Raw genomic sequence first — 16,794 nt, 5'->3', positions numbered from 1 at the left:
ACTTTTTGCATTGCTGAAGGACACGGGCAGGTGAGGTGATTTTCAAAAAGTAGGTCACAGGAAATAATATGCAGTGCCAACATTGCTCCAAAGCCAAAAACTAAAGGCAAGCAGAAAATCTGAAACCAAAGCTTAAATACAGCGAACCAATAACATTACAATACATTGATTAAGACAAATACAAAAATAGCTGCCTACGTAGGCAGATCCTTAGGTATAATGCTCAAATAGGCTGTTGCGGACATAACTCATTTAGATTTTTCTGTCTTAGGCACAATTCTCAAAACCTGACAAGGTACGCAGCTCACTAGGTATAATGATCGAAAAGGCTGCTTTGGTCATAACTCAGTTTTGTTTCATTGTCTAAAAAGGTACGATTTAGGCACAATTCTCAATAATGCCGTCTTGGTAGGCAGCTCACTACGTATGGTGCCGAACGTGCTGACTAGTTAGGCAGCTCATTACTAACATAGCCCAAAAAAAGAATGAATAGACATGCCGATCACTAGGTTTGATGTCTTTATAGGCAGCTCATTGGTTGTAACTCATCACATACATAAATCAAAGAAACTCCCTAGATAGGCAGCTCACTAACTGGGGCACCCAAAAAAATGCAGTTAAGGTAGGCTTGATGGGTATGATGTCCAAAACTGCTGTTAAGAAAAGTCGACATGAGATGGTTTGATGCGAAAAAATGCTGTTTAAATATAACGTCCAAAAACGTTTGCATACTAACGAGATACAGAGCCAGAATGACGAATTAACGAACAATTTCCATCAAGAGGTGATGGTGACCGTCTGCGACAACAACTGCGGCGGTTTTGCTTGGAAAGAGGAAGAAAAAGTCACACTGACAGTTACACAAAGCCAGTCAAGTAAAAGTCCCCATTCACCAGGCATTTGCACAGCGCCCATCGCTGAAAGAGAAATCCTGCAAAATTTTAGCTAAACGGAGCATGACATACATCGCATTTGCATAACAAAAGATCGGGAGGGGGGCAGCAGCACTTGCACTGTCGGCTAATTGTAGCCCAAGATGCTGTTTGCCTGCAGAGGAAATTTGACAGCGCTGTTTAATCTGCCTTGCCCCCAACGGTGTACGAATGCGCGATGGGAATAGCCAGAGGATAAGGGTCGGAGTTTACAGACGGATTCTAATAAGCACTTTGAGGGGGGTTGGTGATATGCGTTGCGTCAGGACTATCTTGACCAAACGCCGTTGCCGAAAACCTAAAATAAATGAGGACGATATGGATTAATGAAGCAACACGGGCAGTAGGTGGAACCTTGGTAGTAATTTGTATCGGATATTATCTTGTTAGGGAGGAACATTCAGCGGCACGCTGATTACCGTTAGATAGAACAGGTCAATAACTCTGTAGCGCCCCAAAATACCACGGCGCCATGAATCACTGCGCCAGTCATTATTCTCGTTAATACGAAGGAAAAGGAGAAGGTCTGCTGTCCGGTGGCTTTTTCAGCCGTGTAAGTGCAGAATGAGAAAATGTGTTGACATTTAAAGGTGACCGGTCTTGATGGTCATTTCTCTGGTCTAGGTGACACCTTCGGGCGCATCCGAGACCTGGTTACATCCAAGAAAAATGTGCCGATGAGGGTTTTGTGGAATTCTGGATGCTTTCTGATGCCAATCTCTCTGGGTGATAACAAATCTTGCCAGAAGCACAATAAGGAGGTCTTGCACAAGATGAATGGTACTTATCGGGTGAACAGGGTGCAGAGGGTAAACAGGTAACAGTCATGATATGCCAAAAATCCATGGAAAGGTGATATTGACCTCGTTTGGAGGTGATATGCTATTTCAACGCTTATCGCTCCCTACATTAACGCCAATTTTTGGGTAACCAGAGTGCAAACGGGTAACTTTAAAAACAAGGTTATTCTGACCTCCTTTGGACATTAGTATATCAGAGTATTGGTTTTACTTCTTAACCCCAAAAGCCTTGCTAAGTAGTATTACGGTACTTATTACATTCATGCATCTTAAGGCAAAAAGTAATTATCCAAACAATGTCTAGACTCAGACAGTATGAAAGAAAGCACAATAAACGAATGCAGTCCTGCGGACTAAAGTGATGCTCGTGTGGATTGTGGTTGGGGGGATGAGGTGTGGGGCACAGGTGAGAATCCTCCTGTGGTGATGCAGATGAGCTACGAACGGGAGCTCGTGGATCATTCCTTACCGCAGCGCCTCCCGCGCACAAACATTAATATTCGGCGTGACAGAAACAGGCCAGCGGCGCAGGAAACCAGAACGCCTAACAATACACCGTACGAGCGTTTAAAAAAATATATATATATATAAATAAAACAACAACAGCTGAACAATCGCAAGGTCAAAAAGGAGAGCAAGACTATGAATCACGTCAGGTGTTTCTAAGAATGATGAAGTTTGCGTATTTGGTTAAGTAAAATATATGCTGCTGCTGCTTCTGGGGTACTGAAAAACTGAAGATACGGATAGCAAATGCAGAACGTTGAAGGTTGTAAATGTTTCATATCATAATCCTTAACCATCACAGACATGACCTTGAGTTCTTCCGAACGCCCCTATAATCGATCTACAGCATGCTGGTCTGGAGAAAAAGCATCTGGTAGCCAAGCAGGTAACAATAACGCTGTGCCAAAGCGATTAAGCCTGAAAAGCTGTAAAGATGAGACCTATTTAACTACACACAAAGAGATAATAAAATGTGTTGCACTGTAATTTAGATTAGATTTAAGTTAACATACAATATTTAAAAAAAGGTATTACTACTTCTCTACAAATATCTGTATGGAGATTGGCGAGCAACATTATAATCTATTATTTTGTCACATTAAAGAAACAATACAAACACAAGTGATAAATTAAAATGACACTGCGATAATCTAAAAAGATTTCTTGATAAAAGTGGATCAGAACTAAACATGCACACATATTGAGATATTTGCTTTTAATATAAACTATATTTATGTTATATGATTAATAACAAATTTTATGACATCAAAAACTGGCATGAAACTATAAAACAGCACCCATTGCTGCAGTATAGTATGCATAGTATGTGGTTTACTGTATATATATATGCATGAAATCCCAAATGACCTACTACATTTCCCACAGGTACAGCATACAACTACAGCACACTGTGTGGAATGCATCCCACAATGCAATGCGGTTGACCTTCCATTACTAGTGTAATGGACAAACCAAATCTAACCATGACTGATCTGTATGATCAAATGTTTTGAAACATTAATATTTATTTCATGCAACAATAATTTGATGCACTCGCCGACTTGAATGTGAATTATAAGAATTAATACACAGTGCATTATGCAAATATTTCATTTTGACAATAAAACAGTAGCTTAGTAAAGCTTTAAATAGAATAAAATGTTTTTTTTATATAAAACAAATATGTAAATGTAAAAAATAACATATTTTCTGCCTTATCAACCTAATCAAACACTAATACCAATAATAAGCCTAATATTAGCAATAAAATCTCATTATGCTGTACATGCATAACCAAAACTATATAAATCTAATACACAGACATAAATGCACACCTTCCTATCAACCAATCAGGTTTAATGCTAAACCTAAATATGAAAAGACAAATAAGTAGTAGTATCATATATCTTTTATAATCTCCTACTGGTGGTTTGGTTCCCTGCACAGGCCCTTATGAATGAAGCCTGGATCTTTTCAGACCAACCTACAAAGATCAACCCTAAAACTAAAAATCCATCAATTAGATAAAATCCTAATAAATAAAATCACATTTAAAGCATAAACATGTATGTGATTGATTTATTTGCATGTTTATTTATTTACTCTTCCTGTGTGTCTGATCTCTCATTGGCCCTAATACAAGATCATCTACCACATATATTTCATAAATACTTAGGCATCAAAATACCCAAATTGTTTACAAAACACTCGTAGGCGCCGAGAAAAAACATTGTCAGTCATCCGAGTTCGGCTTTTGGCCTGAAACTGTTGAAAAACGACCAAAATAGATTGGTGCGCTAACACACATGGTAAAGCTAAGTGAGTTAAAACACACATAGCTCTACCAGATCAGCCACATTGACAGGAAAAACGGCGAAAATCGCGATAATTCGGGTTTAATGAGGGTAAATATGATGTAGGCTTACCTCTATGACAGAAAGAAGGATAAATCTTGAGAGGTATGAGGAAAAATAATGAGTCTAATGGCTGCTAAAGGCTGAAGGCAAAGCTGTCGGTCTGTCAGCGGCATTGAAGACGAAACCTTCAAGCCTGGAAGGGAAAATAATATTTCAATGAAAGACTACCGATAGAGGGCGCCGCGTGGCCCCAAAATACGACTGGATCTTATTATAGAATCAAACTACTTAACAATTTATCAGGCAAATATATTTAGAATAGTCACTGCAAGTTATTACATCACGGTAAATTAATTTACATCAACTTTAAAATAGTCCTAGATTTAACACAAACTTTTATTCATAAACTAAAATATAAAATAAATTCAGATATATTCAAAATATATGAAAATAACAATATTTAATATTGAAAATACCAGTTAAAATATAAACATTTATTTAAGAAATACAGTATGTATTATTGGTTTTACTAGTAAGGAAATTATACTTATAATTAATTATAAAATTTGTATTGTATTTAGAAGTAACTAATGTCCATAGGACTAAATAAAATATATAATATAAACAAACTATTAATTAATTTGATTTGTGAATGATGAATATGAAGTATAAATGTTTCCCTTTTTAACTCAAAAAACTTTTCCATGCCACGTGATAGGGTTTCAACCAATAGGTGATCGGTAATCATGTCCCGGAAGTACCGCCCCTGCTTGGCAGCTTGTTTTCGGCTCTAGGTTGTATTTACATTTCTAAACGCAAGAGAATGGTGAAAGAAGCCGATTGACTGGCATTTAGAATCACGACGTATTACATTTCCTTAAAAATAAACGGCGTTTTTCTGAGAGAAAAAGAACGCCGTAACGTTTTCACAGTAACACATCAAAACATACCAAATGTTCCTTCATAAACACGTTAAAGTTTGTTTCCGATATACTTTTAAAGTGAAATGTTTTGTACATTAAGAGGCTACAGAACAAACAAAACAGACCATTTTAACCACCGATTATGCTCATTGCCATTAAATTCGCAGTCGTCGCGTTGATATGACGTACGCGTGCCTTTCTGACGTCATTGACTGTCTTGCCGCGAAATGTCAAATCATGCATGCATGCGCTAATCTCTGATAACTGGGACGTATAATGGTAAGTGTGGTGTACTGTAACTGCATTGCACTCGTTTTGGAAGTATAAGATTGAGTTAAAGTTGTTCTTCTATATGTATTTGTTATAGTATGGAAATTGTACTTGTGTATAAGTATGAATTTGTTTTGGTATGCAGTATTTACTTTACCGCAAAGCACGGTTGTATCACATTTGACTGTAAATCTCATATATTCATTTGAAAAATATACAGAATTGAAGTCAAAGCAATGAAAAACAGTCAAGTCAAATATTCAGAGGAGTCATCTGTTGGGAAAGATGCATTCCAGCAACTTCCAAAGAAACTGCAGGATAAACTCATGCCCTTCCAGAGAGAGGGGATCTGCTTTGCTTTGTCGAGGGATGGAAGGTCAGTTCACTTTGTGTTCTGTTACTCTGAAACAGGGTCTTTAAACAGTATAGGGGTCTTCAACAGGGGGTACACAGAAGGTGGATGGGCAATTATTGTTTGATCTCAAATAATAATAAAAAAATTGTGGAGAAAAAAACAAATTTGTTTGCAATATATATAGAATTCATAATATTTACATTTGCATGCATTATTTTGGCAGACACTTTTATCCAATGCAACTTACGGTGCATTCAAAGCATACATTTTTATCAGTATGTGTCCCCTCCCCTGCATCAAACCTGTTGTATAACCTTTGCGTTGCTATTGCAATCTTCTACCAATTGTGTTACAGGAAGTAATTAGATATTTTGTTATGATCCCTAAAATTCAATACCATTAAAATAATAACCATAATGCACTGATTTACAAAATATAATTTGATATGGGACAGACATATGTGGATTATCTTTCGAACCCAGGGAGCACACATGCTGATAAAAATGTATACCTTGTAATGCACTGGAACATCGGATGAACATCGTTTTATATCTGCTTTGTGTCTATATCCAGCAATGCCCCTGTTCTACAAAGCTAATATACTGTATATCTCTTAATCCTAGCCTAATTACGATCGGTAAGAGTCTAATTTACTCTTGTTCTGTGTCAGTCAATGCTCTTGTAGCTCTGGGTCAGACGGGTCAGTTAGTAGACATAGCAATGGGTCTCTCGGATCGATGGTAGGATACTCTGATCTCTGGTATGGGGTCAGACACTTAATTAGATGAACATTCGATGGGACGGATATAACAGAATCCCAAAGGAATCGGAGTCACTGTGGATGATGGGACGGCCTGATTTTTTGGTTCGATTGCATTATTTACAAGAGAGAAAATTAGGCATTGCCAATTAATGTTATGTTTGGATTTGTAACTATGTTTTAAAGGTGCACTGTCTATTTTATTACTTGCAGTCGCTGCTTCCAAAAACTTTATGCTGGACTTGACTGCTCAAGTTAAAGGATTAGTCCATTTTCTAAAAAAAATCGGGATAATTTACTCACCACCATGTCATCCAAAATGTTGATGCCTTTCTTTGTCCAGTCGAGAAGAAATTATGTTTTTTGAAGAAAACATTCCAGGAATTTTCACATTTTAATGGACCCCAATACTTAACAGTTTTAATGCAGTTTAAAATTGCATTTTCAAAGGACTCTAAACGATCTCAAACGAGGCATAAGGGTCTTATCTAGCGGAACGATTGTCATTTTTGGCAAGAAAAATATAAAATATGCACTTTTAATCCACAACTTCTCGTCTTCCTCCGGTCGTGTGACGCGCAAGCGACCTCATGTAATACGTCATCACGTCAAAAGGTCACGGATGACGTATGCAAAACTACACCCCAGTGTTTACAAGTGTGGAGAAAGAGGACCGTTCGACCTTGTTGTATGTGGAATGATACTAATTAATGTCTTTGTGTCAGTTTATTGTTTAAAATGGTCTGCAATTGTGCGTTTCATATATGTAACACGTGACCTTTTAACGTCATCACGCAATTACGTGAGGTCGCGCTGGCGTGTCACACGACCGATGGAAGACGAGAAGTTGTGGTTTAAAAGTGCATATTTTTTATTTTTCTTGCCAAAAATGACAATCGTTTCTCTAGATAAGACCCTTATGCCTCGTTTGGAATCATTTAGAGTCCTTTAAAACTGCAATTTTTATAAACTGTTAAGTGTTGGGGTCCATTAAAGTCCATTAAAATGAGAAAAAACCTGGAATGTTTTCCTCAAAAAACATAATTTCTTCTCAACTGAACAAAAAGAAAGACATCAACATTTTGGTTGACATGGTGGTGAGTAAATTATCAGGATTTTTTTAAAGAAAATTGACTTAACCTTTAAGCAAACCCTCAGTAATAATTGTAAGAGTTATTGCGGAGGGTTTTTGTAGCTGAAGGGGTCTGTTGCAGTTGGCTGCAGAATAAGTGCGCTTTACATTTACCATAATCACGTCTGACTGCGTTCAATCGGCCGACACTAATTTCCTCTTTAACTAGACAGGTACTATTAGTTCCAGCTGCTGTTGAATGGTTAAAAATAAATATCTAAGTAGAAAAAAAAAGTTTTGTCTTGCTCTTTCTCCTCTACGGTTTTGAATGATGATGCGAAATCCGCATGATTCCAAGACGTTTGCACTGCAATGCATTGTGGTATAGATTCAAAATATAGGCTGTTTGGAATAACCCTGGTGGTTCTCTAGCCTGTAGTATGCAATTCAAGGCCCTGGGAAGTTTCTGAAAATATACATACATAGATACAGGTCATTGAAAGTGCTTGAATCTATTTTATGCTAGAAGTTTTCTGGAAAAAATCCATATTATTCCCTGTGTAGTGTAGGATGATATCATAAAAATTCTAGACTTTTAAGCACACGTGCTACACTGTTCACTTTAAATGCTTATATCTTGTATATGCAAATTTTGATTCATACCAAAATGCTTTTTTGCATAGTTATGTTTGGCACATGAAAACGTCTTGGGTTACGTATGTAACTGTTGTTCCCTGAGAAGGAAACGAGACGCTGCGTCTCCCTTTCCTTACTTCCTGCGTCCCTGTAACGCCGTCTTTGGCAATATTTCAGATAGCGATAGACTTCCTGGCTCCCGCATCACCCTGTCTTTATCGTTAAGCCTCACCATTGGTTGAATTTGATATACACATTCAGACACACTTACCCCTGGAGGCGTCCCCAAAGTGTCACCGCAGTGACGCAGCGCGAGTTCCCTCAAAAGGGAACTGTAAAAATATATCTTAAAAGGTAACATGATGTAACCTTGCTCTCACTCAAAATGTGTCCCTACATTTAGTCCTTGAATTTGAGGGGGATTTGCACCTGGAAAGTCCTTGAAAGGTCCTTGTTTTCGAAGTTAACTAAGGTGTGGGAACCCTGTTGTTGTCATGTGACCGTTACGTTTAGGTCAAATTAATAGCATTGCATTCTGAGATACATTTTTCCAAACAGCGTGCTTTGGATTCTAATGTAAATTTTGATATTGACTTCTGTAAAAGTTATCTCCAGTTTGGCTGTTAAAAGTTACTACATCAATCAAAAAGAACATATGAATCACCTTTATGAAGCTATCACTTTTATACGAACGGACGTGCGGCCTTCGCTTTTTGTTCTCGAATTTAATTTGACGATTAATTTCCCCTTGTGTAGCGCTTTGATCCCGGTAATCAGTTAGTATGCGGATTACGGCCCCAGATAATTGCTCTCTAATTAAATATGTAATCTCCACTCCAGCCAATAACTCGAGCAATCCTCGGCTGTAATTACTTTATCCGTACAGAGACTCTCCACCTCCTGTTTAATGAACCGTGACAGCCGTCCACACGGCCGCGCGCGTGTCACCGCCAATGACTAACCAGTTTTTGTTTCGTGTTTTTGGCGTGGGAAATGAAAGTCGTTATTTACTGTTTTCTTTTCACATTAGGCTTGTCGGATTTAAAAAGAAACTTGAGATTAATTAGCGCAGACATTTTTGGAGCGCCGACGCTTAAATCAACAAGCTGCTTAGATTTGCATGTTTATACAACAATGACGTACTTTCGTACGTTTTTGTTTGTTAATTTTCTGATGGCGAAATTAAATGTCAAGTTATACCTGGTTATCTTCCTCCGTGCCCACATTTTAAATGTAAATTGAGAACAAATGTACTCAAACAGAACAAACAAGATGTTTTATTTTTTTATTATTTGTGTCGACAACAAGAAATTAAAATGTATCGCGCTTACTAGTGCGACTAGTCCAGATCCAAACTTCTCATTTCCTTTGTTCTACTTTATCATCATGTTAATAAATAAATAGACAAAAAAAAATCTTTGATGATCTTGCTTAAATGGTTTAGTTGGTTGAGTTAACTCCGGTTGGCCACCTCGGAGAACTGAAGTAATCTGTAGTCATTTTGCGTTTGTTTACGTGTTCATAGATGTAGTTTATTTTTAATCTTTGCAGTTTTTACCTCGCAGTTAGAGCAGATATGCGTTTTGTACCACTTGTGTAATAGAATACAACCACTTGGTGTTTTCTAAACCATCGATTTCCGTTTTTTCCTCCTTTTATCTCCCACCTCTCCCACTCTCTATCTCTCTCAGCAATTCAATAATCCCCTGAAGCAGAATTGCTTTTTTCCTTACAACACAGCCAAAGCACACACTGAGACACGATGCTTGTTCAAATGATCCAGTGTTTCGGAGCAGAACCGTGCTGGTTAGATCAAGATCTCATCAGTTAGTTGTTACGAGTCAAAAAGATAGATTTCCACACCGGTTTAATATCGATGAAGCGCAAAAGGTTACGATCAGTTATCACTTGATACAACCTCGCTTGAACATCTTAAAGTATTAGACCAAAGGTTATAGATTACAAACATTTACCATGATTTGCTATATTTGCTACATGTAGGGAATGGAATATTATAGAGACTTGGGAATAGGAATTTTTTGACAAATACCCAAAACATCCTGCCAACTCTTCTCCACTTTTTTCTTCAATCTCATCACCATTTCCCTCCAAAAATGTTTATGTAAATTTAGTTTTCTTGGGTGGCAAATACAGAGTAACAAGGGAAGTCACAAGCACATCTAGAATTGTTATTTATCGTGTATTGATGTTGGTTTCCGCCGTACAGCTAGCGAGTTGTAGCATGACGGATGTCAATTTTACGCTCTGTCCATCACAAACGCGAGAAACGTGAGTTTATCAGCTCTGTACTAACACGGTCACGCCACATTAAAGATGCTAATAAAGCCGTAATGTACCCGCGTACGGGCTACGAATACACGCTAATTCATCATTTCGAGCGATGAAACGATACGCGGGGGCGCATTAGCATACGGCTTGCTGACACAATAACTGTGGTTTAATGAGCCCCGAACTTTAAACTACCAATCAAACCAATACACCACGACCCACCATGTCACATGCCGCAGCCAAACTATCTCTGTCTCTAAATCGAGCACCGTGGCTGAGACAATCGATAACTATTGATCTGAGACGGAAAGCTGTGAAGGAGGGGTACAGTGCGCCGTTTATAATTGCATCAGAGGTGCAAATTAAGGCATGGGAAAAGATTAAGCGGTTGTTCAATATTAGGCTTGTAATGAAAGTGAAATAATGTAATAAATTAGTGCAAATTAAGCAGCCTTATGTTGATCCACCGCTTGCCTTCATGTCAGGGATGACTTGCTTAAAAATTTGTTACTGTTATGCCATACCAGCCTAATGTATTTAGCTGGTCTCTCAGCTTAGTCAAGCTGGTTTTGTTCGATTGTTCAAAGCATATTTTTAGGAAGTCTATTTCATTCAGCCAAAGAATGTAAAAAAACTTGATGCAGGGGTATTGAGATGGGATTTGCGACATTTTTAATAATTTAATGAATTTGACGATTCGGCCGAATACTGCGCTTTTTGAAGGCGTTCGGGTTCAGCCGAATCCTAGATTTTTTTTCCACCGAACCGAATCCTAGGAATTGTTGATGCAAGGTTGATGCAAGGTCTACATTGATGACTGCAGCTTTAACATTTGCGATTTTAGAGAAACAACTATGCAGAAAAGTTTTAGGCATACCTACATTCGCACATACTGTAACTATCCAAAAAGGCAGTACGCCTTTAATTTGACTTTTGTACTTATTTTTAAAAATGTAACACTGAATATTTTGAGCCTTTAACTTATTGTTGCACATTGTGAATTTATTGCGCAAGTTCTGCATTGATGACTGTAGCTTTAAAATTTGCGAGACCCAACTCGCATTTTAGCATGCTGACAATCACCATTATTGTTTGTATCTTAAAACGCAGCACACTTTTAGCTAGATTTGGATTGCCTAACTAATGTAAAACACGCAATATTTTGAGCCGGACAATAATTGTCTTCAATTTTTGTTAAACACTGTGAATTTGTTACGCAAATTTGTTCTATGTTTATGACTTTATCTTTAAAATTTGTGATTTTAGAGACCCAGCTTTGCATTTTAGCATGCTGTCAATCACCATTATTGTTAGTATGCTAAAACGCAGCACAGTTTTAGCTACCATATTTTCCGGACTATAAGCCGCATCATTCAAAAATGCGTCATTAAGACGAAATAACATATATAAGTCGCAGTGGACTATATGTCGCGTTTATTTAGAAAATTATTTCACAAAATCCAAGATGTCTGTACATTAAAAGTAATATTATCAGTTATTTAAACGATAAACCATAGCATACAGAACTTTCCTGGAAGGTTGAATAGTCTAAATTAACTGAACAAGCCAACTAGCAACGAAGCAGCATATCGTCGCTGCCCGATGAAACTCACGTATGTCCAAAACGGTTACTTTTCAGGAAGTGAAAAAAACACCGTATTTCAAAAGCAGTTGAATGTAGCGTTGTCATACTTGGTACGACATGTTTACATGTAACCATATTCTTGCCAAATGTAATGATATAATCCACATTTGACCAAAATTGAGTTTAAATAGACATACGTGCATATTTTACAGTAACTGTGGTCGATATGCGTTCTTTCGATCATTAATTTGAATGGCCAAGTCGCGTTTCATATTGACAGATGAATACGCTCAGTTTATTAAATAGCCTATGTCTTAGTTTATTAAATATGCTTAGTTTATTTAATATTAATTATACATTTATTAAATGTCTCTTGCAAACTGTGAAAGGACAATGAATCAATACACTGACATTGTAATGCAAGACAGATACTTTGTTTGCACAGTCCTAGCGTAATTTTGTCACTCCTAGACGTACGTCTGGCGCCAGGGGGGAGACGTTTACCTCGATGAAGGAAAGTCATTGTCTCACCAGGCTATGTTTATTCGGCTATCCAGTGCTGAGCTTCGATGAAACTTCATGAGACCGGCGAGATGCTTCCACAGGGCAGGAGATACGCGGCGTGATTGACAGCTTTGACACCAAATGGATATACGTGAAAATCAGATGACATGATTTCACAACTTTTCATTGGCCATTTAGATATGTGAAGCATAATGTATACGGAAATGAACCTGGACATTCAATCCATCGAAAAATCTCAAAATCTGCAAAATGGACATACGTGGTTTTCATCGGACAGCGTGTACTCTTGCGGCTGTAGACGGTAATGTTGTCTCTTGCCTCATAAATGTCAAAATTAATTTATACTGACTTACAAGGCGCACCTGACTATAAGACGCAGCACCAGCCAAGATATAACACTGTGAATTTGTTACGCAAATGTTCTTTGTTTATGACTGCATCTTTAAAATTTGCAATTTTAGAGACAAAACTTCGGATTTTAGCATGCTGACAATCACCATTATTGTTAGTATCCTAAAACGCAGCACAGTTTTAGCTAGATCTACATTACATCACTAATGTAAAACACTCAATATTTTGAGCCTGAATATAAGTGTCTTCAATTTGTTGTTAAACACTGTGAATTTGTTATGCAAATTGGTTCTGTGTTTATGTCTGTATCTTTAAAATTTGCGATTTTTAGAGACCCAACTTCGCATTTTAGCAAGCTGACAATCACCATTATTGTTAGTATCCTAAAACGCAGCACAGTTTTAGCTAGATCTACATTACATCACTAATATAAAACACTCAATATTTTGAGCCTGACAATAATAGACTTCAATTTATTGTTATGCTCCTTAACATAAACTTTAATACATACTTATACATAAAAATTAAAATAAAAGACGTTGGAGGATTTACGATGCTGATGACAGTTGTAATCAAAGTCTTGTGAAGAGTTACGTTATGATACATTTAGCCTGAACATTAAAGGCGGGGTGCATGATTTTTAAAACAACACTTAAGAAAAGGGAATCGGGCCGAGTACCAAAACACCCTTGGTTACAATCAGCAATAAGGGGCGTGTCTACCGACATCGTTGCCTGGGTTGTGTATGTCTGGGGTGGGTCTAACAAAAAGAAGGTCCAGATCCTATTGGGGTAGTGGTGTGTTTGTTTAGGTGATTTTAAATGTCAACATTGGCTTTCAGAGATCATGCACCCCACCTTTAACAAACTCATGAACAGATAATTCGAAACCAATCACGGCAGTTCTACTTTAAAATTTGTGAGACCCAGCTTCGCATTTTAGCGTGCCAACATTTACCATTATTGTTAGTATCCTAAAACGCACTTTTAGCTAGATCTAGATTACCTCCCTAATGAAAAAAGACAAGACAGCATTACACGGCATTTAAAAATGTCCAACAATGAAATTCTTAAGGCTGCTGGCAGGCAAATCAGACAGAACACTCGTCGGTCGCGAGCTGCGTTATTTAAAGAACAGTGATTAATGTGCGAAAACACACACCTGAGTGGCACTCGAGGCTTGTGAGAGCACATTACATGGTGCTAGCAAGTGAACCAACAATCTGAAGGCGAAGAAAACCCACGGGCAGGACAGAGGTTGTTAATCATCCTTTCAACCCGAGAGCACAAAAAAAATAAGATGAACAGAGAGCTCATAGCGATCGCTCTCGTTCTCTACCGCTCTCACTCGCTCTACTTCTCTCTCTGTCTTTCTACCTCTATATCATACTGTAGATATTTCAGGAGGTCACTTTAATAAAAAAATATTGTGCAGATATATTATCTTATTTTTGTTTTATTACTTGATACAAAAAGGATACAGCATTGGCTCTATAGGCATCCAAAACACTGAATATTTGGGATTTAAACCTGAAATCTAATCTTAAACCAGATTCATTCATTTTTTCACTCAAGTATGTTTAAAATTGTTCACTTGAAAACAAATTAAAGCACCCCCACTGTATACCACAGTACTTTACCATGATATCAGTGTTGTTTTGTTAGTATAAAGCAAGATAAATGTGCTTCTAAAAATGCTAGAGTATATTTGCTGTATTTGTCTCTTTCACAATGTACTATTGTTCTGAAAATAAATAAAGCACTTTTGGATATTTTTAAAGTCTAGTATACAGTTACAGGAGCAGAACAGCTTGTTGCAAATGGACCAGCGTCACCGAAGCACGTTTATAATGACCGACACATACGTCATAATGCCATCTTTCATTACTGGATAAGTTATTAATATTAAATATTAAAAAACAAAAAATAACTTTTTTTAATAAACAAAAAATTCACATGATTCTTTTGTTTCTGAAAGTGAATGTGTCTGCTTCATTTGTAGCCGATAAATCCTTGAACATTTCCTGACGCACGAGCAATTAAATTTTTTCCCCTGAAAGAATACGCACAAGATCAGCGTCTCACTGCATTACTTAAAAAAAAGAAAGAAAGGGAGAGGGCTGGAAGTGAGCAAACGCATCCCTCTAATGAGTAGATTCGCTGTTTGAACAATGAATACGGGCATCTGGTGGCACGCAGTGACATTTTACTAACGAAAACCACAAAAACTTGATGCTTTGTTTCTTCACTGGTTTCAGCGGGATACAAATGTTGTAGGCTGTTGTAGTCGTTTTATTTGCATGTGCCATCATGCGTGTGCCAACATGCTACATTCATGCAGGAAACAGAGGCGATGTACTGTATGCAAGGCCTACATGTAAGGTGACGGGGCACAACTTGACATTGTCTAAATCAAACAGAACCACGAGAGATGTCAAAACGATACAGCAAACGGCGAAATGATAATGTTTTTATCCTAATCCTACCCAAAACCTAACCCTAAACCTAATGCTGCATTCAAACCAGCCACGGTAGAGACGTCAAGCGAGTGATTTCAATGTTAAGTCAATGTGAAGACGTTTTGACGGCGTCTAGAGGTCTTGCGGCGCAAATGAGGCGTTTAGTGCGGCGTGGTAGACGCAATTCCGCTCCATTCGTGCGTCTAGTTCGAATTGAGCGTTTTTGCGGCAAACGCGCAAGTTACTTTGGTGGAAAAACGCGCCGCGTTAACCAATCAGGAGCTTGCTCTAGTAGTGACGTGATTACAGTAAGCGAGCGGAGTCGTAGAAGCCCTCCCATGACGCGAATTTCTGCAAAATGTCTCGATGACTAGAATTTCACGCGCGGCTTTCATGCGCAAATGAAGCGAGTAAACTCAAAATGTTCAAGCGGCAAACTAGACGCTTTTGACACCTCAAACGCAGCTGGTGTGAACCCACGGTAACATTTCACAGGATTTAGGCCGTATTGTATCCCATTGGACAAGAACCGCTGTTTTCATCCTAATCCTACACTCAATCCTAACCCTTAACCCAAAGTCTCACGAGATTTAGGTTTGCTGTATCCTTAAAACATAGCATGAAGTCGAGCACACTAAGTAATGCATGTATAAGAACACTGTGGACATTTATTTAAAAAAAAAGAAGAAGAGCACGACTTACAATACAACTTTATTCAGTGTCCATTGATTCATCATTGACCAGACTTAGATTTCCTTCGGATGTATGTAGTAGAACATCATATGATATTCGTAAAATTAAATGACATGTTTTAATAGATCATCAACTTCAGAAACAATACCAATATGTTTAAGCATGGTATGAAAATGACTTGCACACTACAATTTAAACTGTTATCTCCAAGTGTCGAAAATATTTGTACCGCGGAGTCTATACGAGCGGCCGTCTTGTCAACAAAATTTGGACATCAAGTTACCCCCCTTCTTAAATTTACGGCCCAACATATCCCCCAGACAGATACTATTGCGACTTTCCACTGCACACAAATAAAATGACGGTCATTTTATGAAGTCATTCATTCCCTATGGAGATTTGCACTAGGGGGCGATCTCTGGCAGTCGTGTTTGAATGTCACATAGAGAGGAAAGGGGGCTTTATACATACTTGTAAATGATACACAAAGTTTAGCCAATCATATAGATCATTGACCAGATCATTCTAAATCAGGAGATAATTTGCATAAAGATATGAAAAAGTTGCATTGAAAGCATTTTCGGTTTTTTTTTTACACGTGAAACATGAACACATATTATTTTGCGCACTGTAAACACAATCAAAGCTTCAAAAACACAGAAAGAACAGGACCTTTAAATAAACGGTTCCTTTAATTCTATGAATGTGAGAATTTTTTTGTTTAAAAAAACTTTACTAATATTATAAGATTCATGTTATTGCATTGATTGGAAATGAAATCT

The 16,794-nt window shown here is 37.7% G+C and overlaps 2 protein-coding genes across 2 annotated transcripts in view; one reads left to right on the top strand and one right to left on the bottom strand.

The window, feature by feature from the left end:
- Nucleotides 1–4,304, bottom strand: part of r3hdm1 (R3H domain containing 1) — a 36,368-nt gene extending 32,064 nt beyond the window's left edge. Inside the window, exon 1 of the mRNA XM_065244579.2 lies at nt 4,165–4,304. The gene's annotated coding sequence lies outside the window, so the exon portion shown is untranslated. The remainder of the gene's footprint in view (nt 1–4,164) is intronic.
- A 921-nt stretch (nt 4,305–5,225) lies between these two features.
- The window catches only part of zranb3 (zinc finger, RAN-binding domain containing 3), an 81,732-nt gene continuing 70,163 nt past the window's right edge, over nt 5,226–16,794 (top strand). Inside the window, exons 1-2 of the mRNA XM_065244577.1 lie at nt 5,226–5,297; nt 5,509–5,664. Coding sequence (XP_065100649.1) covers nt 5,525–5,664 — 140 coding nt within the window. The 5' untranslated portion in view covers nt 5,226–5,297; nt 5,509–5,524. The remainder of the gene's footprint in view (nt 5,298–5,508; nt 5,665–16,794) is intronic.

Source organism: Paramisgurnus dabryanus, chromosome 24 (genome assembly GCF_030506205.2).
Source record: "Paramisgurnus dabryanus chromosome 24, PD_genome_1.1, whole genome shotgun sequence".
In the NCBI taxonomy this organism is placed as follows: Eukaryota; Metazoa; Chordata; class Actinopteri; order Cypriniformes; family Cobitidae; genus Paramisgurnus; species Paramisgurnus dabryanus.
This window is presented reverse-complemented; position numbering and strand designations above follow the sequence as displayed.